The sequence below is a fragment of the Hippoglossus stenolepis genome, chromosome 13 (genome assembly GCF_022539355.2).
Source record: "Hippoglossus stenolepis isolate QCI-W04-F060 chromosome 13, HSTE1.2, whole genome shotgun sequence".
NCBI lineage: Eukaryota > Metazoa > Chordata > Actinopteri > Pleuronectiformes > Pleuronectidae > Hippoglossus > Hippoglossus stenolepis.
In genome coordinates, this window is record NC_061495.1 from 18,073,017 (window position 1) to 18,095,693 (window position 22,677).

Genomic DNA, 22,677 nt, shown 5'->3' on the forward strand with positions numbered 1-22,677 from the left:
TGGCGAAGGCTGTGGACTTGAGCTGCATCCGGCGACCTCATCCCCTTCATCCCGACAGGATTACTGACACAGGATCCCCCTGCCCCTGGCAGAAATAGCAAAGACCCAAGGGCAATCCACCAGAATAAGGGAACTTCCGTGGGCCTCGCTTGTGCGTGAGCGTGTGTTGTTTATATGTGTGTGTGTGTATGTGTGTGTTCTCTGTGTATTTACATGGGTAAACTCTTCAAATGGAGCTGGTTTCCTCCCAGGTGCTGAGCTCACTGGCTCAAGAACACACACTGCTATCTCACTTTCACATAGATGCACACATGAGAAATTATTCCTCCTCTATCCATCTACATATCTGACTCTTCCTTTGTTGCTACTGCCATAAAGAGAGTTGATATCAGACTGTACGCTGTATATGAAGGAAAGGTTTTGCATTAGAGGTGTACAGGAACTTACATAATGAGGAGAGCGCTGGAGTGAAAACAAAAAATGGCACAACACATTGCTGCTGAGCCTATTCACACATTCTGAACCAAACCCCAGGAACCCAGGCTCAGGTAATCTTCTCGCCTCTTTTAAGCTTACACTCTGCATTACACATGTATCGTACACTAGTTTAAAAAAATAGTTGTGTTTAGAATACCACATATAAAATTCAAACTTTATGGAAAGAGTCACACTATGGATCTGTTTTTCTGCAGTGGGTCACAAACAAAGCTTGGCTTCACAACAATGGAGCTTGATTTTCATTCTGAAGCACAGATCAATCAGATCAATAAACCCCTTTGCAATCTCCATTCAACCCGTGCAAATGGCTTTTGGTGTCCATCTTCGGGGCTGTCTCGGCCTATTCTCCTCCGCGTCTTTGGTTTTTACAAATGCTCAGCTTTCCCTGTGCTTGGCGTTTTCTGACAACCATTTTGTCGATAACATCCTTCCTCACCAGCAGCTTAAAGGTTGGTCATGCAAGGCTTATTCATTAAGTCACAAGTCGGTATGTGAGCATAATGGCCATATTTCAGTTGCTGCCGACAGGTTCTTTAAATCAAATGATCCTTGATAATGTGTTTATTGCTTCCGAGTTTCATGACGTCAAGGAGAATCAGCCGATGTTGTTTTTGATTTGCTGGCTGCATGACTGAGGGCAACAGGGAGCCCAGTCACTTGTGTAACGTCGCATCGGATAAAACAACAGGTGAAGGCCGAACAGAATCAGACAAAGCCAGTGATCACGCCGAGAATGTTTCTCGCACATGATGGATGTGAAACTGGAGGAATACAAATATCTCAGGATGAACAAAGAAAGAAACCGTTTTCCACTGGTTTAAAAATCCACTAACATCCAATAACATCTGGCTTTCTTATGCAATGGGAATGGATACAATCGGCATTCACTCTAGGGTCAAATTACTATGATGCAGCTTTTTATTGGCAATGCGACGTTATGACACAAATTGAACTTTCAGGCGTTGGCGGGTAAATAACCATGTTTGTGTTTTCGAAATCGTGGTAACAAGGTGCAAGGGTAATTTTCTTTTTCTTCAAATCGTGCAAGATACCACTCTGGCAAGTCACCGAGGTGAGAGAGGTTCTCAGTTTCCGGTGCGTTTGTGCCGTCGAACATGACTCACCAGGGGGAAAAAACTGAAAAACAAACTCCTCTACTGACAATGGGAGAAGAGTAAATCTGTCTTTTTGAGCGGGTTTACCTGTGTTTAAAAACCTGCGTATACCCAGTCATTTTTGGTGTATTTGAAAGACTGAGATTCGAGATTCCTTTCCTCAGCAGAAGTTCTACGTCATGTGACTGCCCTCTAGATGCTCTACCCAAGTGCCACCCTTCACCACCGTACATTTTCTTTTTGTGACCACGTCTGACCCAGATAATTACATGCTGCGCTCTTCATGTGTGGGCTTCAGACCCAATTTTCCAGACATTTTTTAGGAGTTGACCCCCATTTCAAATTGATGGGGCTTGATAAGCTTCCCAAATTTGGCTGTATGTCCCAGAGAGGAAAAAAAATCCAACACATGAGGATTGTATTCGGTCTAATAATAGCTGTGTTCATGAAGTGAGCTGTGTTGTCCCTCTGTGGAGCTGATTTATTCCCCGAGGGAAACACAGGGAGTTTTAAGGTAAAGTGCATCAGTTGAGTGCATCTCTAAGGGGGTTTTAACCCTAGAGGGAACTTTATTCTCTCCTCTTTTTCAAAGGGTAGTGCACATAGGACGGGGTTGATGCCACCGGGTTAGAGAAGTCTGTGCTTCTGTGGCTGGAGAGGTAGTAGCAGCACTCTGCTCTCTTGAGCCCCGTTCAAAAATGTCCCAGAAGCATCCAAAAGACTTTGCTTGCTGCTGCTGCCAAGGAAAATACATCTTATGAAATGGAAATTCTGAGACCATTCACAGAGTGCCAGGAATGACTAGAAAAAAAAAGACTATGTCCATCTCAGTACATCCAGGAGTGAGGTCTCAGGGAAAACTCACATCTCCACCGTTCTTACATCGACACGTAACATCAACTCTGTTTACCTGGCGTGTGCTGTATGCAGTGGGAAAGTTGTTAAAGGGGAACTCCGTCTATTTCATACACAAAGTTCAGTTATGATTAGTCACTGTAACGACGAAGATGCCATCACAGCTTTACATGGAATGTTACTTCACCTTCATTTTTTAAATCTTAACTCAGGATGAAAAGACATTGCGATGGATTTAGTCAGCCATGGTTGCCACTTGTTCCTCTTAAAGAGTAACTTCAAATGGAGGAAATGCATTGCAGCACTCTCCCTGAAAATGTAAGACTTACACGACATATTCTGAAATAGTTTTTCTTTTCGAAAGCCAAAGTGTGTAGCAGCGATACATGAGTAAAACCCAATAACCTTTTGTTTAGACAATCCAAATGGCTTCTATATGCAGCTTTTAGAAAGACTAACTTATGTGGTATTACTTTTTCCCTTCCATCACACTTGAGTATGCTTTGAGTATCGGACTATGCTTCTCTGATACCAGTGTTTAATTAAACAAGCTTTATGCTTCACTGTGTGGAAGGAACATGGGGTCATTCTTTATTTGTGTAGATATCATCATCAGGCTTGACTTAAACATTGCTTTCAAAACTTTTATACATTGACTAAATTGTTATTTGTTATATCTGCGCCTATACAACTCAATAATGGGCCGATATCTGATATTCGAATCGGATCGGTGCATCCCTGCTGTCTATGTTTTTGCTTTCCAGGGCATCACTGGGCTCTGCGGTTGAAGGTTCAAGTCTGTTGAACCTTTGACCACATCGAGCGCTGTTATTTGGCAGGGCGCAGTTACTCTTTAAAGTAGTAACTCTGCGGGGAACTTTTTGAATGACTCTCAAGACCAGAATGAGGCCAGCAAGATGAGGTCATGAGCAGAGACGGCCTAATGTGAAGCAGACTGAGGCCCGAGATCAAAATCAGCTGTGATTCAATTGTTGCTCTTTTTGAATCAACACTGCAAAATCTGTGTGTTTTAACAAACATATATTAGACGTTTATTTCCCCCAGGGTCTACAAAGGTGTCTGTGTTACCTGTCTGGTGAGCGAGTTCTCAACGTTCCTCCGCTTGCTCTGCCTTTTTCTAAAAGTTTCCGCACCGAGCGAGTCAAAAGAGAGGAAGCAGAGGAGTGTGCTGGGGAGCTCGTAGATGTCGGCTTGTTATCAGGCCAATGTGTCACCTAGGGGTGTCCAGTGGCACACAAGGGGGAAGTGAGCTGTGGCAAAAAGGCCAATGGCGTACAACACAGGAAATGCTCCTCTCACGTCGCCCCACAGCGCCGTCCTTTCTCATGCATTTTGCTCTAGTTTACTAGTTAATCATTTGCTTCAGATTTGCAACATTTCGATGTTTTTCCTCCCCTCTCCTGCTTTCCCCTTTTTCCTCTCTCTCTTCTCTTTGGCGGAGGACCGGGTGGGAGGTGGTGGGGGTCTGTTGGCATTCTTGCACCGTGTGCTTTGCGCTCGACCGGGCCTTGGCTCGGGTCCATATCCCCTCTCTACCCTCTCTCGCTTGTCCGACTAGAGCCCCTCCTCCTCTGCCCCACTAAACACCCCCCTCCTCCCCGCTCAACCCACCTTCGCCGCCTCCCCCAACCTCTTCAACTCCCCTCGGCCGCTCCCACCACAAGCCCCCACCCACCCACCCTCACCCTCTCGCTCACTTCTCTTACTATCACCTTCCTTAAGCCGTCTTCATGTGTCTCCCATAATTCATTGCCCCCCTTCCACCCCCATCTCCTCCGTCGCAGACCGTGGCAGCAGGTCCAGCCTCTGTGACACAGATGCACCCAGTTGCTCTGGGCGCTCAACATGGGAACAAAGCATTGGCGGGGCCCGTCTGTTACAGTGGGTCTCTGGGTGTGTGCATGTGCAAGTATGTGCACAGAAGAGAGTACACACAGCCAGATACTAAAACTGCTCTTGTGAGTTTGTTTAAGCTTAACTTTCTCCTCGATTTGGAAAATGAGTTTCACTGCTGTGTGAGTGAACACCCAGAGATGGCGTCGAGCAGGATCTGTCTTCACACTCTCATGTGCTGAGAGAACATGAACTCACGGTGATTTACACCTCCCACTCAAACAACACACACCTTTGAGCTTTTGTCCAATGGAACTACTTCCTGTTTAGCAATCAACAATAAACAATTACCTCAAGAAAATCCATCTTCATTCAAATATCAGCAAACTGACAGCAAATGAATTGAGCCATTCCCGGGGATTTGTAGACCGTGGGCTGTAGACTTGTAGAATTTTTACATGGTTTCCTTTTGTATGTTATGGGGTTTATGTGGCGAGCGTGCAAACATCTGCACATGGGTTTAGGAGGGGATGGTGTCATTGAGGTCTCAGAAGGTCAGAGCTTCCATCTATTATCTGTACCGCTTATCCTTTGAGGGTTGCAGGGGGAGCTGTAGTGTGTATCCCAGCTGACATAGGCCAAGAGGCGAGGTACATCCAGGACAGGTCGCCAGTGTATCGCAAAACATATAGAGACAAACAAACAACCAACTCTCACTTTCACACCTATGGTCAATTTATATTCTCCAGTCAAACTAACCCCAATCTGCATGTCTTTGGACTTTTGGAGAAAACAAGCGAACATGCAGACTCCTCACAGAAAGCCGAACCGCCTCTTGCTGTGACAGTGCTAACCACCGGTCAGAGGTTTCTTGGGGATTTCGCCCCCCACCTCTAATTGATCCAGATAGTCTGTTCAGGGTTGATTCGGCTGAGCTTTATCCTCTCACTCCAGCAAGTTGCTATCGCCTCAGTCAGCACACAGAGCTGATAGCCCATCAGCGAGATGGGAGATAGCGGACCTGTGGGTCATAGATGCGGATATGAGGTGGGAGTTTGAGCTTGTACTTCGAAATGCATTAACAGGCGCACAAATAAGCATAAACAGAAAAGTGAAGAGAGCAGCAGACACTGAAATATTTTTATTTTGCTGCTAGAACTGGCCTCAATCTTCACCTGCTCCCTTTACCTTTTAGTATTTTTTCTTCCTCTGGATTTTGGTGGGGACGGGAGGGTGGATGGGTGGATGGATGGGTGGGTGGGAGGGAGGGAGGGAGGGAGAAATGAGATGCTTCAACACTCCACTGCCCTCCTCTCCATCCAACTCCCCCACACACCTGGGATGGCCATTTCATTTCGGAGTGCAGCAAATGGAAAGGTGATCTTAATCTACCCTGTTTCCCTCTAACCCCCTCCCGCTCTCCATCTCCCACACACAGAGCCTCATACCACTGATGGACAGCACACTGCTGGTTGCCGGAGCTTGCAGCCAGCGCACCAAATTTAGTGCTGGAGAGGACTGGAAACACATCGGTTTATTAACTTGAACGAAATTCTCCTCATTTCAAACTCAATCTTTGTTCTCATTTTTAATCTTTTACACTTGTGATCCCTGAGCTCCAACTGGCCAGCGTGATCTTTTCCTGGGAGCTATTGACAGTCGACTTCAGTCAAAGTATTTCGACATGAATTCCTCAATACACAGTGCCCCTGTGTTAGCTCATTACTCAGTGTTAGGTCTCTCGCTGCTGTTAGCTCTCTGGTCGTTACAGTCACAAGTAGGGGTATGCACTTGCCATTGATTTCCTATGAATAGCTTGCTGCAGGCCAGTTCATTAGGAAGGTGCTCACACACCACTGGATTAACTGGACTGTAGGCGCATGGGTTGAGGCTGCTGCTTGCGCAATTCTGCTGCGCAAAAGTGAAAGCTGTTTTATTTTTCAGTAAGAGGAGCGGGTTATTTAGGAAAGGAAACAAAAAAAGATTTAGGCTAAAAAGAAAAGTAAAACTGAGCACATCTGAATCTTGAGTGCACCCTGAAAAATAAGAGGGGAAAATGTCTCTTTGCTGGAGTGAGGGTCTTCTGGAGTAAAAACAAACCTCACTTTTCAGCCTCTCTCCGCACGCTCGCCTCTCTTCCTCTCCTCGACACATGGCTTGAGGCTGGACTGAGGCTGCAGCTCCACCTGCCCAGCCGTTACTATGGCAACGCTATCTGGGCCTACCAAGACCTGAAGCCGAAGGACATCCTGGACAACAATACAATAGCAGCACAGCCAGGGTACCTGAGGGACTAAGACCTGAGAGGCGAGATCTGGGGGGGTTGCAGGCCGAGTAAATCCTCCCTCTTTCTCTACCTCCCTCTCACACACACACACATACACACAAACACAGTCAGGATTAAGCGGTTGCTTGAGAATCTAAGAGGTGGCGGAACAATACTTGGCATTAAATGAATCTGCTGTGGCAATTTTGAAAGAATTCTGTAGAAAGAGAAATGGCATTAGTGGATTTTCTGGTGAGTACAAAAACTTGATTATTGGACATGTCCACGTGGATGTGGTGGTGTGTGTGAGATCTTATGGTGCGGTTAGAGGGTCAGGAAACCAGCTGCATACGTCTCATTTATGATTCCCGGAGCTTTTTCTCTCTCTCCGCACAACAAAAGTCATGTAGCGGCGTCACTCCTGACTGCGCGGATTGGGCCACACATCCCGCTGCTGGTGCCAACAGTTGGGGAGTAAGAGAGATGTTTGGGGTCGGTTGGTCTCGCTCGCATTCCTCCATGCACTGCTGCTAAAATAATGAGAGGGAGGGTTACCTCAGGTCGGCCCCAGCTGAGGAATACGGAACATGCATTGTTGTCACTGGCTCCATCTGTGGAGCCCTCTTAAAGCCACAGCACGGACTGAGGAGCCGGACGCTGCAGCCCACTGTACAGAGCGGGGGGTGTGTGTGTGTGAATATAACATGATGTGGTGTGATACTTTGTACATAGGGAATAGTAGTAGTAGTAATAATAGGAGTAATTGTGTATATTATTTACGTCACCATTTTATTCACGTTATCATAGATGTCACCATTGTTGTTGAGTAACTGCATAGCAAAGCAAGTATTTGTATTCCACTGAAGCGTTAAGAGGATTTTTTTTTTCAGTGCTATGAAGTGTTATTAGCCCCACAGCAGCCTACCAGGCAATTGAAAATCTTTATTATGGAGGAGAGGGAGTCACGCTGTGCTCCGGCTGAGTTTACACAGTTTCCGCGCATCTTTTTTTTCTTTCTAGCTTTTAATGGCTTTTGAAACATTAATTTGTGCCTATTTAAAATGTGTTTATTCGTCAGCGGGTGCACGCTCAACATTGTCCGTGTCCATGTTGTGAATGACTCGAGTGTGGGACCTGCTTAGTCATGCTAAAACACACCCGTCTTACACCTCCTCTTGTGTCCCCTTTCACAGGCAGCCTCAGAAACAGGATGTTAATGCTTGACGGAATGCCTGCAGTCCGAGTCAAAGCTGAGCCCCTGGAATCGGAACAAGGGGTAAGAGAGCATGTTGTTTTCCAGACAATTCCCTTTTTTCCTCCTGCTTTCCTTTCCTTCTACCCTCCTCCCGGCAATGGGCCGATAATCACTCCCAGGCCCCGGCAAGTGAGTGAGAGAGCGCAGTGAGTGTGGGGGCTAAGAGGAATGGTGGGAGAGCATGGTAGTGAGTAGGAAGAGGAGAGGAACCGTGAAGAGGAGGGGAAGCTACAGCTGGAGCAGGAATGCATTGGGAGCATTTCGGGGAGGCGACCGGGGCCAGCGTGGAGTCTGTGCTGGCTGGGGGTGATTGCGCAGATGTAGTCACTGCTCCGGGGAGGAGGGTCACATGAGAAACTCTAAATCTTATCTATCTCTGTCTGTTCCTGCTCCTTTATGTCTCTCAATTTCCTTCCATCCTCTCTTGCCCTGTTTTTCTCTCATGAACACACATGAATTAATATCCCTCTTGTGCACATGCAGAAGTACACACAAGGCACTGTGGTCCCTCTACAAACACTATCACCATCATCATTTTTGGACTTGATGTTCAATTAAACAGTGTGCACTGACCATGTTGGGTGTAATGGAGTTACCTCATGCTGGGCTTTTTCACGGCCCACATACAGTATCAGTGCTCTCTGGTTCGACATACCTAGAAATAAAGTGGTCTTGTTATGGTGAAGCTGTTGCTAGGTTACCAGGGCTTTGTGTTGCTGCCACAGCTGTGTGTGCAGTGGGTGCAGGCCACTTCATATTTGCAATCATGAGGAATTAGTGTTCAGTTATTGCTGATTTCCATTCATAACAGATCAATAATGTCCTCGCCCCCAATATATCAGCAGGTAGGCGAGGAGTTAGTATCTGTTGAGGCGAATCTGCGAGTGTCAGCCTGTGATGGATGAGAAAATTACCAACTGCAGATAACCCATCAGGTTATCACAAGTCTTCTGGACAATTGTTTGGCTGGGGAGGTGCGATGTCTCGATAAGGAGTCACTCTGTCTCTCCGTATCGAAGGACTTGACAGAGAGGCAGCAGGTGGCTTCTTTCTGGCTCAAGGGTTCCCGAGCCACACTCTCGCACTGCCACCGACAACCTGGGGTTTGAAGTCGTCCTCGGTACGCGTAGTGATGTCAGTCACAGACAGGATGTGAGCTCTGCAGCCCACACGGCTTTGAAGTGCACCGATCCAATCTTGCCCCAACAGGCTGAGCTTCCCTTTAGATGGCAGAGGCAGACAGACAGTTCAGGCTGCCGCTGCAGAAATGTGGTCTTCATTTGGGTGGCGGGGGGCCAAGGGCTTGCTGGAAATGGTCTGCCTCGTTAGACCGCCTGCAAGGGCCTGGAAAATCTGTCCCGCTTACCAGTATCCCCTAATAAAGACAATGGCATGAGGACAGAGGCAGGCAGGCGGGTCGAGCATATCTTTATATGTGTGTCAGGGTGTGTGAGTATGTGTAGGTTTGAGCGCGTAAGTGTGTTTATGTCTGTCAAAATGAAAGTGGGGGGGTGGCTTCAGTTTTCCATTGGTGCTGCCTGAGATCTGTTGGATAACTTAACCCCAAAAATGCAAATAAGTTTCTGTTTTTCACTTTTATTTCCACACAAGTCTACCTCTTTTTACACAGATGATTGGCTAATTTAACAGGTTCCTATAGTAACTGACTATATTCCTAACTGCCATCATCATGGTGTTACCACGAAAGTGAGCACTTTAACACTTTAACACTTTAACGCTTTGGAATAAAGAGAGAACCATTCATTTGTATTACTCTTGCAACAAGGTGCAAGACTTTGTAAATGCTGGTATTGTTAAGTGACTTTTGTGCAATTACTGAGAACTGGAGGACACAGCTTGAACATATGTTGTTAAACTGTAGCCGAAGAGGTCGAGTGCTGGTATTGTATAAAAGTATGAAGTTAACAATGTCTCTTCTTTGTAGCCATTTGCCTCGGGATAATCACAAGCTGTATGTAACATTTCCTCAAGTGGCTTTTTGCTTTAATGAAAGTAGCTACTAGCAGCTAGAGGGAGGGGGCACATGTTTCCACCAAGGCTAACGCCCTATCTTGCCATGATAAAGAAAGTGAAAAATAAATCCTGGGTCCAAACCTTTGTCCGAATCCGCTCCAAAATTTGGAGTAATTGGAGTAGATTTGGAGTAATCATGTTGACAGGCTGATAGACAGACAAACAAATGGCAAATAAAAACACTTGGCGGCGGCGGGGGGGGGGTCTAGATTGTAAATACCTCTGCCAAAACTAATGCCCCATCTCCCCCGTTTTAATAATTTCAAATTGAAAATAAATTTACTGAATCTGCCTGTTTGTCCAGATCCACTCCCAATATTTTCCTCGGGTCAATCCCCACCCCTCCCGGAAATTTCATTTGATCTAACAGACAGACAAACAGCAATAAAAAAGGGTAATGAATAGATCGGCATTTGCAGTAACGATTTAATCTCTTTGTACTTAACTTCCAACCAACTGCACAAAATAGCTGATGAATGTTGATGTTATTTTTAGTTTTAAAAGATTTTAACATGATTTTATTTCCTTCCTGTTTTTTGAGCATTTTTGTGTTGGAAGAAGTTTTTTCTAGATGAATAATGGATATATTATTTACTACCTTACCTCACACTAATCGTTGGATATATATGCTGATGTTGCATTAGCATCAGAGTTCAAGCCTGAAACTATATGTTTTGTGAACAGCATTCAGACTGCACTTGTGGTTGGCACACACAAGTGATACACTTTCTTCACACTCCTCTTTTTTTCCTCTTCTGCTGTCTTCTTTCACTAGCAGAACTGGCAAAAAAAAAGAAGAAGCAGAACTTAGCATTGCACGCTGTAAGAGCACGTACTGACAAAGACAAGATTTCCAAAACACTGATACAGTATCAGCCTCAATGGAACCAATGGCTTCAAAGCCTTCAGGTGGTGTTGCTGCAGGCGATCTGTGACACTCACATCCTATATGCGGCATGCAAACACAGAGATCACATGCAAAAGCAGCTGGAGGATAGCTTGAGGCTCTGTCAAGAAAGCCTACACGAGGAGCTGCTGCGAGAGAAGCTCAGAGGACGTTTGACATCACAAACATACACGTTGAAAATGAGCTGATATTTGTTTTGAAATGTTTTTAAAGGAGACATGTCAGGATTTTTCAGTTTTTCTTTCCTCTAGTGTGTTATGTAGGTTTTTGGTGTATATACAGCGGCTGCAGATAAAATAAAATAAAAAATCCGATGTAAAGGGAGAAGAAAACACTGCTCCTAAATTTCCTGAAGCTCCTCGTCAGTTGTCCGAGATACTTCCAGGTCATTGTGATGTCGCGTTACATCCAGATGACCCGGAAGTATCGTGGATAATACAGATTATTCGCACCTAGTGGCTACTCTGGCACCCCCTTCAAAGCCAGGTAAAGCAAGAGCATAGGCCGATATGCCCTTCACATGTTTGAAGCGCTTAACCAATCACAGCACAGTGGGCCAGCTGGCCAATCGAAGCAGACTGGGCTCTATCGGGAGGGGCTTCTTAAAGAGACAGGAGCTAAAAACCAGGCATTTCACACAGAGGCTGAAAATAGGTGCCACAGAAAAGTGATTTATTTTCTCAACATTGGAGCATGTAAACTTTTCTAAGTAATAACTAAAAATTATAAACCTGAATATGAGCATAATATGTCTCCTTTTAAAGCTATGAAACAGTACAGCCAGTAAAGGAGGGACATCTGGAACCTTGATCTTCCAAGGGAAGAATCTTTTGGTTAAACCTAAACTTTGCTGAGAAGGAAGTCAACAATGACTTTGATTTACTTTACACTTTAACCCCCCGAGGCTACATCACAGCGTGTCTGCACAGACGGCACTTTTAACCGCATTTTTCCGTTTGTAAGTATCACGCGTCTGATGAAACAGATAGGCTTCTGTTCAAATCGATCCAGCTGTCTACAGAGTTCGCGTAAAAGCCACGCATTTCACTTGTGCTCCATGCACTGAAACGCCACCCGCAGCATATTGAGGCCTAGTGACTGTGTGTTTGATTCTGTGACCTACTCTCACTACTGCGCCCGAACACATCCTGTGCACAGTACAGATGGAGCGCTGAAGCTTGCTCCACTGACATGCTGTTCACACTACGCCTCCTGTGTAGACATGGTGTTGGCTTTATGAGTAGACAAACTCAAAAACGTTACGGAGCACTGCGGTAGCGCCTGCGGAGCAATTAAGTTGAGCTCGCATCAGGTGATTGGCGTCAGCTGCTTCATTCGGGATTCGCCGACAGTGGGTCATTCATTAGCTGCTTCCCTGCCAAGTGATGAGTAAAATCCAATCATATTCATACAGGTGGAGAAGTTTGTAACCTGACAACTGAACTATTATGCTGGTGATCATCACCTCCAATGTTCTGTGCAATGTCCCCTTTATTCAGATTTATCACTTTATTTCGATTTGTTACACATCTCTGTGTTTTCCCCTCACAAGTGTTACCTTTGTTGAAGTATACATTTTACATAGCAGTTCAATAGTGTTATATATAGGCTCTCCGTAAAACGACGCACACAATGTGGATAACTATATAACTTTAAATAGAATGAAATAAAATAAAATTGTATATGTTAAGGGGCTTCTAATAATTCTAAGGCATCAGATTTAAGCATGTAGTTTTTTGGCTGTTTTCTTCTTCATATACATCAAGGATTTGTAGTAAAATGCAAAATCTTGACTGTATATACAGGCTGTGTTTTCATACATTTAAAATAAGTAAAGTCTTCCACAGTTAATCATAATGTTTATCCTCCCTTATGATTCTAAACGTTGCATTAATTCTAGTAGAGTGAGAAAGACAATGGAGATCAGGTTCCAGACACTTGTATGTATGGCAGCAAAATGGATTTTGTTGCTTTATTCTAGCACTGTCTGTACTGTCTCTTTTTCTATTCCTTGTACACATATTGTACAAATATGTATTTTATAGCTTCTATTTCACTCTTTTTCTTTTACTTTATAGTCACAATTTGTGTGTTACCTGCAGGCTTGCTCCATACAAAATGTCATTATAACTGTAGAGTGACAACAAAGATATCGAGCATCTTGAATCCTATTGGAGTTTTCTAAAAGCTGTCTAAAAGCTGTGTACATATGAGTTTATTAGGGCAGATTAGTTCACCCAGCAGAACCCTTATTGCTGCCCTGATTCTTTGAGGAGCTCCCTCAAAAAGGCAGTGTCTTTTCTTCCAAATATAACTGTATAACAATTTGCTATAAATGGTCAATTTCTTGTGGGAGAGGTCTCTGGCTGAACTGTTCTACAAGGAAAAAAACCCAACTATGAGTTTCCATGAGGGAGGAGCGCTGATCTCTTTATCACAGGACGACATAAATCATCTTATCACATTTTCACAAAGACTGTGAATGACGCCTAACCCTGTTTGTGCTGTCTCGTGATAAAGGAAAAAATCCTGAAGCTTTGAGAACAGTTGAAACCCTGCTGTAAGTGCTTGGTGGGTGGTATTATGAAGGAGAGCATAATGAGCTGTGAACCTTGACCTGACACCACTGAACCTGAGCTGAACCCCGCTGAAGTCCAGGGGTCATCGGGGGGCATATTTCATGGGGTAGGGTTTGTTTTCCAACTGGGGAGGAGTCGCACAGTGAGAGGCACTTTTTGATTCATGGGGTCGTAACATTTCCTGTAGGCTGAAAACGAGTATACAAGTCTGGAGTAAAAATAGTACACATAAAAGAGCATACACACACACACACACACACACACACACACACTCGCACACTCAGAAAAATTCGTAATACACCGCAGATCCTCTCTCAGCCAGCATTACATAAGGGGAAAGAAATGTGAGTCTGAAAAACAAAAGTGAGCACGAAAATCCACAGAACATTTTTACATTTTCTGCTGCAGCTTCGATCTGAGGTTTTTTTCCCTTTAACTTTAATGAGCTTTTCCTTTATGATTGGTAAAAAAAAAAATCCTGGATGTGCTCACTCCCTGGTGGCCTTTAGTGTGAGCCTTCCACTGGGAGGATCAACACCGCTTGCACTCGCTCTCACACCCCTCCCACAACGAAACACAGTGGGCCTAGAGTGGCTACATCTCGCGTTAACGTGGTTAATTTGACATTAAAACAAAGACACTGATGTCAAAGTAGTCACGAGAAACAAATGGAGGCCGGGTGTGTGTTGTTTTTTCGACTTTGCGTGTTCCCCATTATCTGTTCGAAGTAAACAGGTTCCCGAAACTTGCGCAGACAGATGGAGCGGTTGTGTTACAGTCTGCTTGGTGTTAAGTGAAAGATATGTTGAGGGATACGCCGAGCCACCAGCGTTGGCCTTAGGAGGCCCATCGCTGAGAGACAGAGAGAGAGACGGTCAGGAAATTGAGCCCATATGATGTTTTTCCACCGTCACAAAGGAGATTTAGGAGAGATACAAGGGGGAGCCAAGAGAGAGCTGCGTTTCTGTGGGAGTGATGGAAAACAGGAGGAAGAGAGAGAGAGAGAGCGCAACCCACGCCAAGAGAAAGAGAAAGAGAGTGAAAGCAGGCGAATGTGAGAGACACTATCTTTACTCCTGTATTTCATCTGTGAATGACATCATGCTAACTGAGGGGAGTTAAAAGCTTGAATGAACATGTGGAAATTAACTTTCTCTAAAAATGTCACCGCATACTGTATATACCTTTCTGACATATCTCTGTTATGCACTGTTGTTGTTTCTGAAGCTGACATATAAATCTATGATAGATGAAGACAAATGTTCTTGACCTTAGTTTATCAACACATCACCTTTTTAGCTATGTGACAGCTCAAATTATTGCAGGACATTAGTGGAAACATTCAAATTAATGTGAGAAATACATCACTTGAAGGCAAATTGTTTCAGATATATCTTTCCTCGTGAGAGACATTGAAACTAATCTGCCATTGTTGTTTCTTTTCCTCCCACAGTCACCTAAAGTGCGCCCTTATTCTGCGATGGACGGCGTCCCTTTTTTCCTCAGCAGAGTTAAACCTGAACCTCCGGAGGACCTGCTCGCCCACGACCTGCACTTCCACACGCAGACGGAGCCCGTCGACCTTTCGATCAACAAATCCCGCCCCTCCTCCTCATCCTTCCTCCCCACCACCACAAACTTATCATCCTCCCCTCTCAGATCCGCCTTCTCCCCGTCTTCGTTATCGTCGTCATCCTCCTCCTCCTCCTCATCTTCCTCCTCTCCATCAGTTATCACCTCAGCCTCATCGGTGCTCACGCCAGGCCCCCTGGTCGCCCCTGGCGCGGGGCTGAGAGGTCAGCCGTATTTGCACATCCTGCACTCTGTGCCGCCTCCTCCATCCAGCCCTCTGAGCCTGCAGGGAGCGGGGAAGCTGGGCAGCCATGTTCACCGCATCCCGGTTGTGGTACAGTCACTGCCCCTCATGTACACCACTGCCGTTCGATCGCCCTCCAGCCTCAGCAACGCCATCGTGCTACCTCTGCTGGATGAGGTCAGAAGCCAGAGAAAAGGTGAGGCCATCATCTCCAAATTCACACCATATTCATACGGTTGAGTTTAGTTTTAAGATTTATATTAAACCTTTTTTCCTCATTTTCAGTTAAAAACACTGACATTTCTCCAGTAATCATTTAAGCACAGTTGGATCTTTAAAGGAAATGATGAAGCTGATTCAGACTTTGTGCTACTGCCTCATTAATGTATTAGTTTTACATAAGCTGTCTGATGTTTCTTCCATGAAGCTGTAGCCTCCAGCTTTACTGAGAAATTCAAATTGAAATTCATTTAATCGCATGAATTATTCGCCTAAACTAAAATAGTCAAATATTTGTAATCATCAGTTGTCAAACATGACAATGCACTAGTAATATTTATAATTTAAGGAGTCCTCAGAACCCCCCAGAAATAATGAAACTTTAAAGACACACTAGACCTATGCCATATATTTTGTTGATAATTTGTGTACTATGTTCTATATCCAATGTTCAAACCCAGAGAAATTCCCAATTTTATAAAATTTTATGTAAGACTTTATTTTGATCGCCTTTTAATCGCGTCAAATCCACTTTCCGAAGCTTTGCCCGTCTCTGCTATGACGGTCTGGGAAAATGATGTGTGACAAAGGACCAATGCACTGCTAGTCAGTTAGCCAGTTAGCTAAACAACATATGATGAAGGAAAAACATACTGCTAGCTAGTTAGCCAGTTAGCTAAACATCGTATGATAAAAGGACAACACACTTCTGGCCAGTTCACTAGTTAGCTGTTTTTATCGCATGAATAAAACTAAAATAATGACCTCATCTGTGAAAATGATTTGCGGCTTAGTCATGTCAGCTAGAATTTCATCAGCAGTGGTGGTGAAGACAACAACTCCCACGATCCCACTCTGCTTCAGGATGTCATCAAACAAGGTGTTCAGCAATTGTTTTGACCGAGAGACCCCTAGTGGCTGAAGTTACATATTGCACGTTTAATTGAGAACCTGTCCTATCGTAGAAATGGAATAAAATTAGTCCATATCTGTGTTTGGCAATTTTGGAGACTGATCCTGGCTATTTGGTTCGGATAGATGAAATACATGTGCGATGAAGCAGGAGTTATGCCCATGACAAGCTGTGTTTAGTTGTGTATTTTGTCTGGCAGATGTCCTGAGCTGTCTTTAGTCAAAGCACTTGCAGACACAGTGCTGTGAAGGCTCACTGTGTGTGTTTATATGCTTTTAGAGACAGCCCGTCAGGCGGTAATGTTCCCCCTTCAGAGAGAAGACGAGGTTTGCAGGTTGAAAGGCTCCTATATCTTTTACCGAGGGAGATTTCGCGGGGCTGTCATAAATAGCCTCTGGTGTAGGTAAGCAGGGCCGCACCAGTTGTTGCCTTTCCCTTTATAGAGATGCAAACATCTGGGGCAGTTTGAGTATTAGTCCTCTCTGGCCCAACCTAGACAGTGTTATTGGTTTTTCTCTCTGGGTGTGGTTTTACTGCCAACCACTACGAGTATTCTGACGGTAGGTGTTTCTCTGAGCAGTACACAGGGCGAATTGTTGGTTATAAAAGAGTTTGCTTTTTTGTCACTCCCTCGCAGGATGGACAGACACACTCAGACTATAAGTCACACCCATGCGTGTACTGTACATACAAGCAAACAAACAGAGATGTGTAATTAGAGCGTGTGCTCAGACAGACACTCGGCTGGCAGGGTGGGGTGGTCCTCAGAGATGGGGCGTTTTAAATGTTGGATGTCTGCTCCCAAGGAGAGCGGAGGAAAGAAGTAAGAACAGGAAAAACAAGACTTGCATAAGAGGGTGTGGATGGATATTGAAGATGGGTGGCACTTACACAAACACACGTCCACGGTCCAGCTTTAACTCTGCTCAGCTCTGAAGTTACCAAGCTGAAAGGAAATTGTGTGAATGAACAGTAGAGCATTGGGTGTGGTGGATACAGTGGTGTAATGAGACAGCAACCAGTAAACAAAGGGAACATTTAGCTACGTGAAGTCAATATGACTGGATGAGAGAAACAGTCAAAATCTAATTTAAAGTGATGTAGTACTGCAAGACCTCATATTACACTTCTTTTGGGTTATGACCCAAATGTCAAATCGAGATAACGACAAAAAACGACTCGTACCTTTCGACCATGTAAATTGCCGACACTTCTTTGTAGACGTATGTTCCAATGGCAGCTGTTACCTCCTTCCACCTTGGTGATTTTTTTGCCATATGGTGTGCTGCAGGCAAAAGCCTCGTTCGACGTCTGAGTTTGGGTTTTGTTTTGACCAGTCAACTGTAATTCTTTGGCTCTCGTCCTGAGGAGTTTGGGTCTGTTGTGAGGACCAGTCTGCTAAAGAGCCTCTCTTTTAGGTACAACCTCCTCATTTTGTCTTGACTGGTCAAAATCCTTCTACTGGATTATCCTGTTTTGTGTTATTCATTCTCCTTCATGTTTGCTTCTGTTACCTTAATGCAAATTTCCTGCCAGCATCATGTGAAAGAACATCAAATGATGGAAAATATTGCCCTCATGATTTGTGGCACAAAAATAACGAGGAATTGTGATGGGGAATAATAGTTCTTTGAAGGAGGTTGATTGCCTGATTGATTGGCTCAATGGCCAATCACAATCTAGTCTCACCCTTGGATGTCCAGTCCCAGCAGGTCTTTTTCAGTCAAAAACTGCATCATATAGTAGGCAGTGCGATTTAGGCACAACAATAAATGAACGACTCTCAAGTACAATTCGTTTTCTTTTGTTCGTGTCAAAGAGACGAACGAAAACACAAGATTACGAACTACACTGGCACCCAGAGGGCGCATACTTTGGCCATGGCCCAGAAGTCCCATTATGAAACCACATTTAAATTCACTAGATCCAGATTTTTATTTGGATTTCAACAATTGGCACACACTCATAAATGAAAATGTAAAAAAACGCCCTTTCTTGCAATGATAAAGAAAGTAAAAAAAAATAGTATCTCTGCCCCCTGATGAGTCAACATTTTATAAATTCTTTCTTGGCCCATACTGTATCCTTCAACCAAGTTTCAGGGAAATCCATTCAGTAGTTTCTGCGTAATACTGGTAACTGGTATTTTATGTCATTATACAGTGTATATAATTGTACTGCGCAGCTGTGGTCCTTATTTATCTGGTGTTTTCCCTGTCAGATGTCACTGTTGGTTGATAACTGGACAAATAAGTTGAAGCCCTTTCTGCTCATGTCAAGTTTAATGTGATTATTGAAGCTCTCAACATAGATACACTATGTACAACACTTACACACACACACACACTCATCCACTCTCCCACGTGCACACACACACGCACACACACACACACACACAGGTTGGCCATCCTCTTTTAAAAGAGGGCGGGTACGCTTCCTTTCACTGCTGTCTCCCTGTCTCCGGCAGGAGGTTGCCATGGAAACAGGGCTTGACTGGAAACAACAGGAGAGAAAGAAAGAAATCCGGTGCTCTGCCCACCTCTCCACCACTCCTCCATTGTGTCCCTCGCTCAAAATACCCCTTTTGCAACACACAATGCATTTCTAACTAATTGCAGGTTTTTCGTAGGGTAGGCGAGCTGGTGACCACTCTGCATAACGCACTCTGCAACAACAGTTAGAAATCTTTAAAGGCAAAAGCTCCAACAGAGTCGCAGCATTTCCTATGTGCGCCCACCCCCACCCCCCGAGTAATAACACCATGTCTGCTGCTAACTCGAGACCTTTATTATGTGCCATTATGGTCACACTCTCGGCTGATAGGGCAAAGGAGGTGAGGTCCTGATAGCTTATAAATGCACCAGGATTACAGGAGAATGGGGTCTCAGTGGAAAATAGTGTATACCTTAATATATTCAGTGTTCGCAATGCTTTCAGCTTCAGAAAGATACTAGAAAATCTTCACCATATTGTTACTATTTGGCAGATTAATCATAATGTTGTTTCCGAGGAATTATTATATCAGTTAATGAATGGTTAATCCTGTACTGCAGATTTTCCAGGAACATATCCTTGGCATGCAGTCAGCGGCAGGTCTTTACTTTTTTGGACAGTGATCTCTTGAGTTTTTGAGGATGTACGCAGCCTGTGTCCATGGAGACAGGGAGGACAGAATGGCTGCAGGCTCCGGCAAAATAACCCATGAGCTGTCACAACTTTCGGAATAGATGTAACTTTGTCATGTTGCCCTGAGAGACAGATACTCCTGTGCTCATGGGCTGAGGGGGGTCATGGTTTGAAAAGCATGCAGATGGCCAGTCAAACGTTCAGCAAAGTTTGCTTGCTAATTATCGGGATCCGCTAAGAAAAATGACCACAGCAGTGAATGGATGAAATTAGACTCTTGTCTTCTCTCCGGGCCTTTTATGTGAAAGTTTGCCATTATCATGAATATGATAATGGCAAACTGTTTCTCATGTCGGGGAACAGAGAGCAGAGAGAAAAGAGTCGCTCTCATGCACATGTACTTTTAACTTGGACATATTCTGTACTCTCTGAGCATGATACACACACACACACACACACACACACACACACACACACACACACACACACACACACACACACACACACACACACACACACACACACACACACACACACACACACACACACACACACACAAAACAACAAAGATGCCCAAATGCTTCTCCACCCAGCTCCTTATCTCTATAGTTGAAGGCTGTGTGTGTGTGTGTGTGTGTGTGTGTGTGTGTGTGTGTGTGTGTGTGTGCACGCATGTATGCACACTCTTCTGTCTATGTGTAACTACTGGCTACAGTTTCATGAGTGGTTGTTCTGTCCTTAGCTACCGACTGGAAATACCAGCACTCATGCACACACACTCACACACACATATATATGTATGTATATATATATAGATATAGTGACAGCTCGACAGTCTAAAGGATAATTCCTTGTAACAAGGGATTTATGAAATGACAACATTAAACTGTATAAAGGCAATTCCCTCATGATGATTAGAAACACTTTCCAGCACACACAATGTGATATGCCTTATAAGTTTCCAGGGCCGGCTCCAGTATCATGTGTCTGACTCCTGTGTCTGCGTCCCGTCCTCACAGCACACACAGACCCCAATGGCCTATCGCCAAGGCAGATCAAAAGTGACAGCGATGACGACGACCTGCCAAACGTGACCTTGGACAGTGTTAATGAGACCGGCTCCACTGCGCTGTCTATAGCCCGCGCTGTACAAGAGTGAGTATCATGATCTGTACATGTGTGTATGTGTGTGTGTGTAGGGTGGCGGGGGCGTTCACGTAGACTTTTTTCTCCTCTACTGACCCTAAAAGCTCAAATCAAATACACAGGTCTCTGTCTTAAGCTGTTATTTCTGTTCAGTCTTGTGACAGCAACGTTTTCAGGAAGGCTTTGATGCTTTCACTCTCTACTGTCGGCAGCTGTTGAATCTGGTGATAGGGAATTTTCAATTAGCTCCACAGTTACAGTGTTCCTGTTCGTAGTATTCACATCCTTCACATCATTACTCACCTGAATCTCACACTGTTACATTACAATGTAGTTGTTTGTTAAAATAAATGCCTCACAGCACCGTGCAGTTTCTCACCAAGCAAACAGAATAAACAGGAAAAGATGTAAAATGTCACTGCACATAATAACAGCTCAATCAGATTAATACATCCGTTCATTTTGAGGGTTGGGTTGAACTGATCCTGGCTGACATTGTGCAAGAGGCCCTGAAGGGTTGTAACAAAGAACATTTACTAACTGCATTCAAGTATATTCCTTAAGTATCTGTACTTAACTTAAGTAGATTTATTTTCAGGTTCTTTTCATTTTTACTCCACATACTGTATATCAGCAAATATTTGCACTTTCTATTCCACTACTTTTTTAAAAAGTATTGCGGTACATATTCACATTGTTTTTTATATATTGAAAAGGAATCAGTGTTTTAATTATAGGGGAATTGGTTCAGTGATCCAATCAGAGCTGACAGGTAACATTAGACCCCGCCTCCTTCAACAATAACAAAGCATCGCTGGTTAAGAGACACGTAAAATGGATTCAATGGAGACCGAGACTTCAACTTTAACTGTATTTGAAAGCAAGTACTCACTTACTTTTGGTATTTTTTACTTTAGCACATTTTTGTCTATTTATTTGTACTTTTACACCAGTAAAATGTTTGAGTGTTTCCTCCACCACTGACAAAAGGGAGGCTACACTCTGGACAGGTCACCAGTGACTGGGCCGACACACAGACATAAACACCCATTCATGCTCACGTCCACATTAAAGAAAATTACATTTAAAGAGGACTTGACCCTTTGAGAAAGTGTAAAGTGTTTAATTCTAAAAAATAGAACGGCATTGAGTAGAGAGTAATCTCCACCAAGGCCCAACAGTCGAGCTGCACCAAATGCCAGATGCAGACATTATTCCCTGGGGAATTGGTGAAAGTGATAAAAAGAGATCTGAATCCACACCAAATTTTAATGTTAGCTTTCTTGACCTATGTCCCATCCTTCTCCCAAGTTTCATGAAAATGTATTTAGTAGTTTTTGCGTAATCCTGCTTATAAACAAAAAGACAATGGACAGGGTTTTGAGTAACAATGTTTAACATGCTCTCCCTGACACCCTGGATAAGAGCATTGTCTGAAACCTGTGTAACACTGAATCTTCTGAATTTCTGTGCAATTTTCTTTCTGCTCTTCCACTTTTCAATGTGTGTGCGTGGGTGGCTGTGCATTTGTACCGCTGCATATGGCTCAGACATACTTTCTGCCGTGTTCGGCCTACAGACTATCACAGCTCCTGCAGTGCTTGTCCATCTGGGTTGAATGAAAAGGCTTCCCTCTCCGATGACTGACAGCTCACAGGATTCTGATTCGAAAGCAGGAAATCAGATGCAGAGAGACATTTGGCTCGGCCCTGCCCTCCTCCCCTGCCACACATAAACCCAGAGCAGTCAGAACTAGTAGCCTGGCCAGACTCACTTTAATACCCACAGGGACTTTTATTCAGGCTAACTGTAAGGAAAGTATTCCAGGACTCTGTGAGAATCCTGCTAATGATGCAGCAACATTAACGAGGCTGACGCGGAATAGTAGGCCAACCCCGACTGGCTGTGTTTTGGTGGTAACACTCCAGCTTTGACATTGTGTGCAGGGCCTTTTGCATTCTTTGCCCGTGCACTGCCGGCTGCGTGAGCATCGACAGTAATGAAAGTTTTTGTGCAACCCGTTTAAAAACTATGTTGTGGCTGTGCCTGCTCGGTGGAACACGCAGGTTGCCATGTTTCAAGGAAGACTAACAC

At 44.3% G+C, this 22,677-nt stretch overlaps 1 protein-coding gene across 2 annotated transcripts in view; it reads left to right on the top strand.

The window, feature by feature from the left end:
• klf12b (Kruppel-like factor 12b) overlaps positions 1–22,677 on the top strand; it is a 38,988-nt gene that overhangs the window by 7,840 nt on the left and 8,471 nt on the right. For both annotated transcript variants that reach the window (XM_035174508.2, XM_035174509.2), the window contains exons 2-4: positions 7,782–7,864; positions 14,817–15,375; positions 20,457–20,592. In XM_035174508.2, coding sequence (XP_035030399.1) covers positions 7,782–7,864; positions 14,817–15,375; positions 20,457–20,592 — 778 coding nt within the window. The remainder of the gene's footprint in view (positions 1–7,781; positions 7,865–14,816; positions 15,376–20,456; positions 20,593–22,677) is intronic.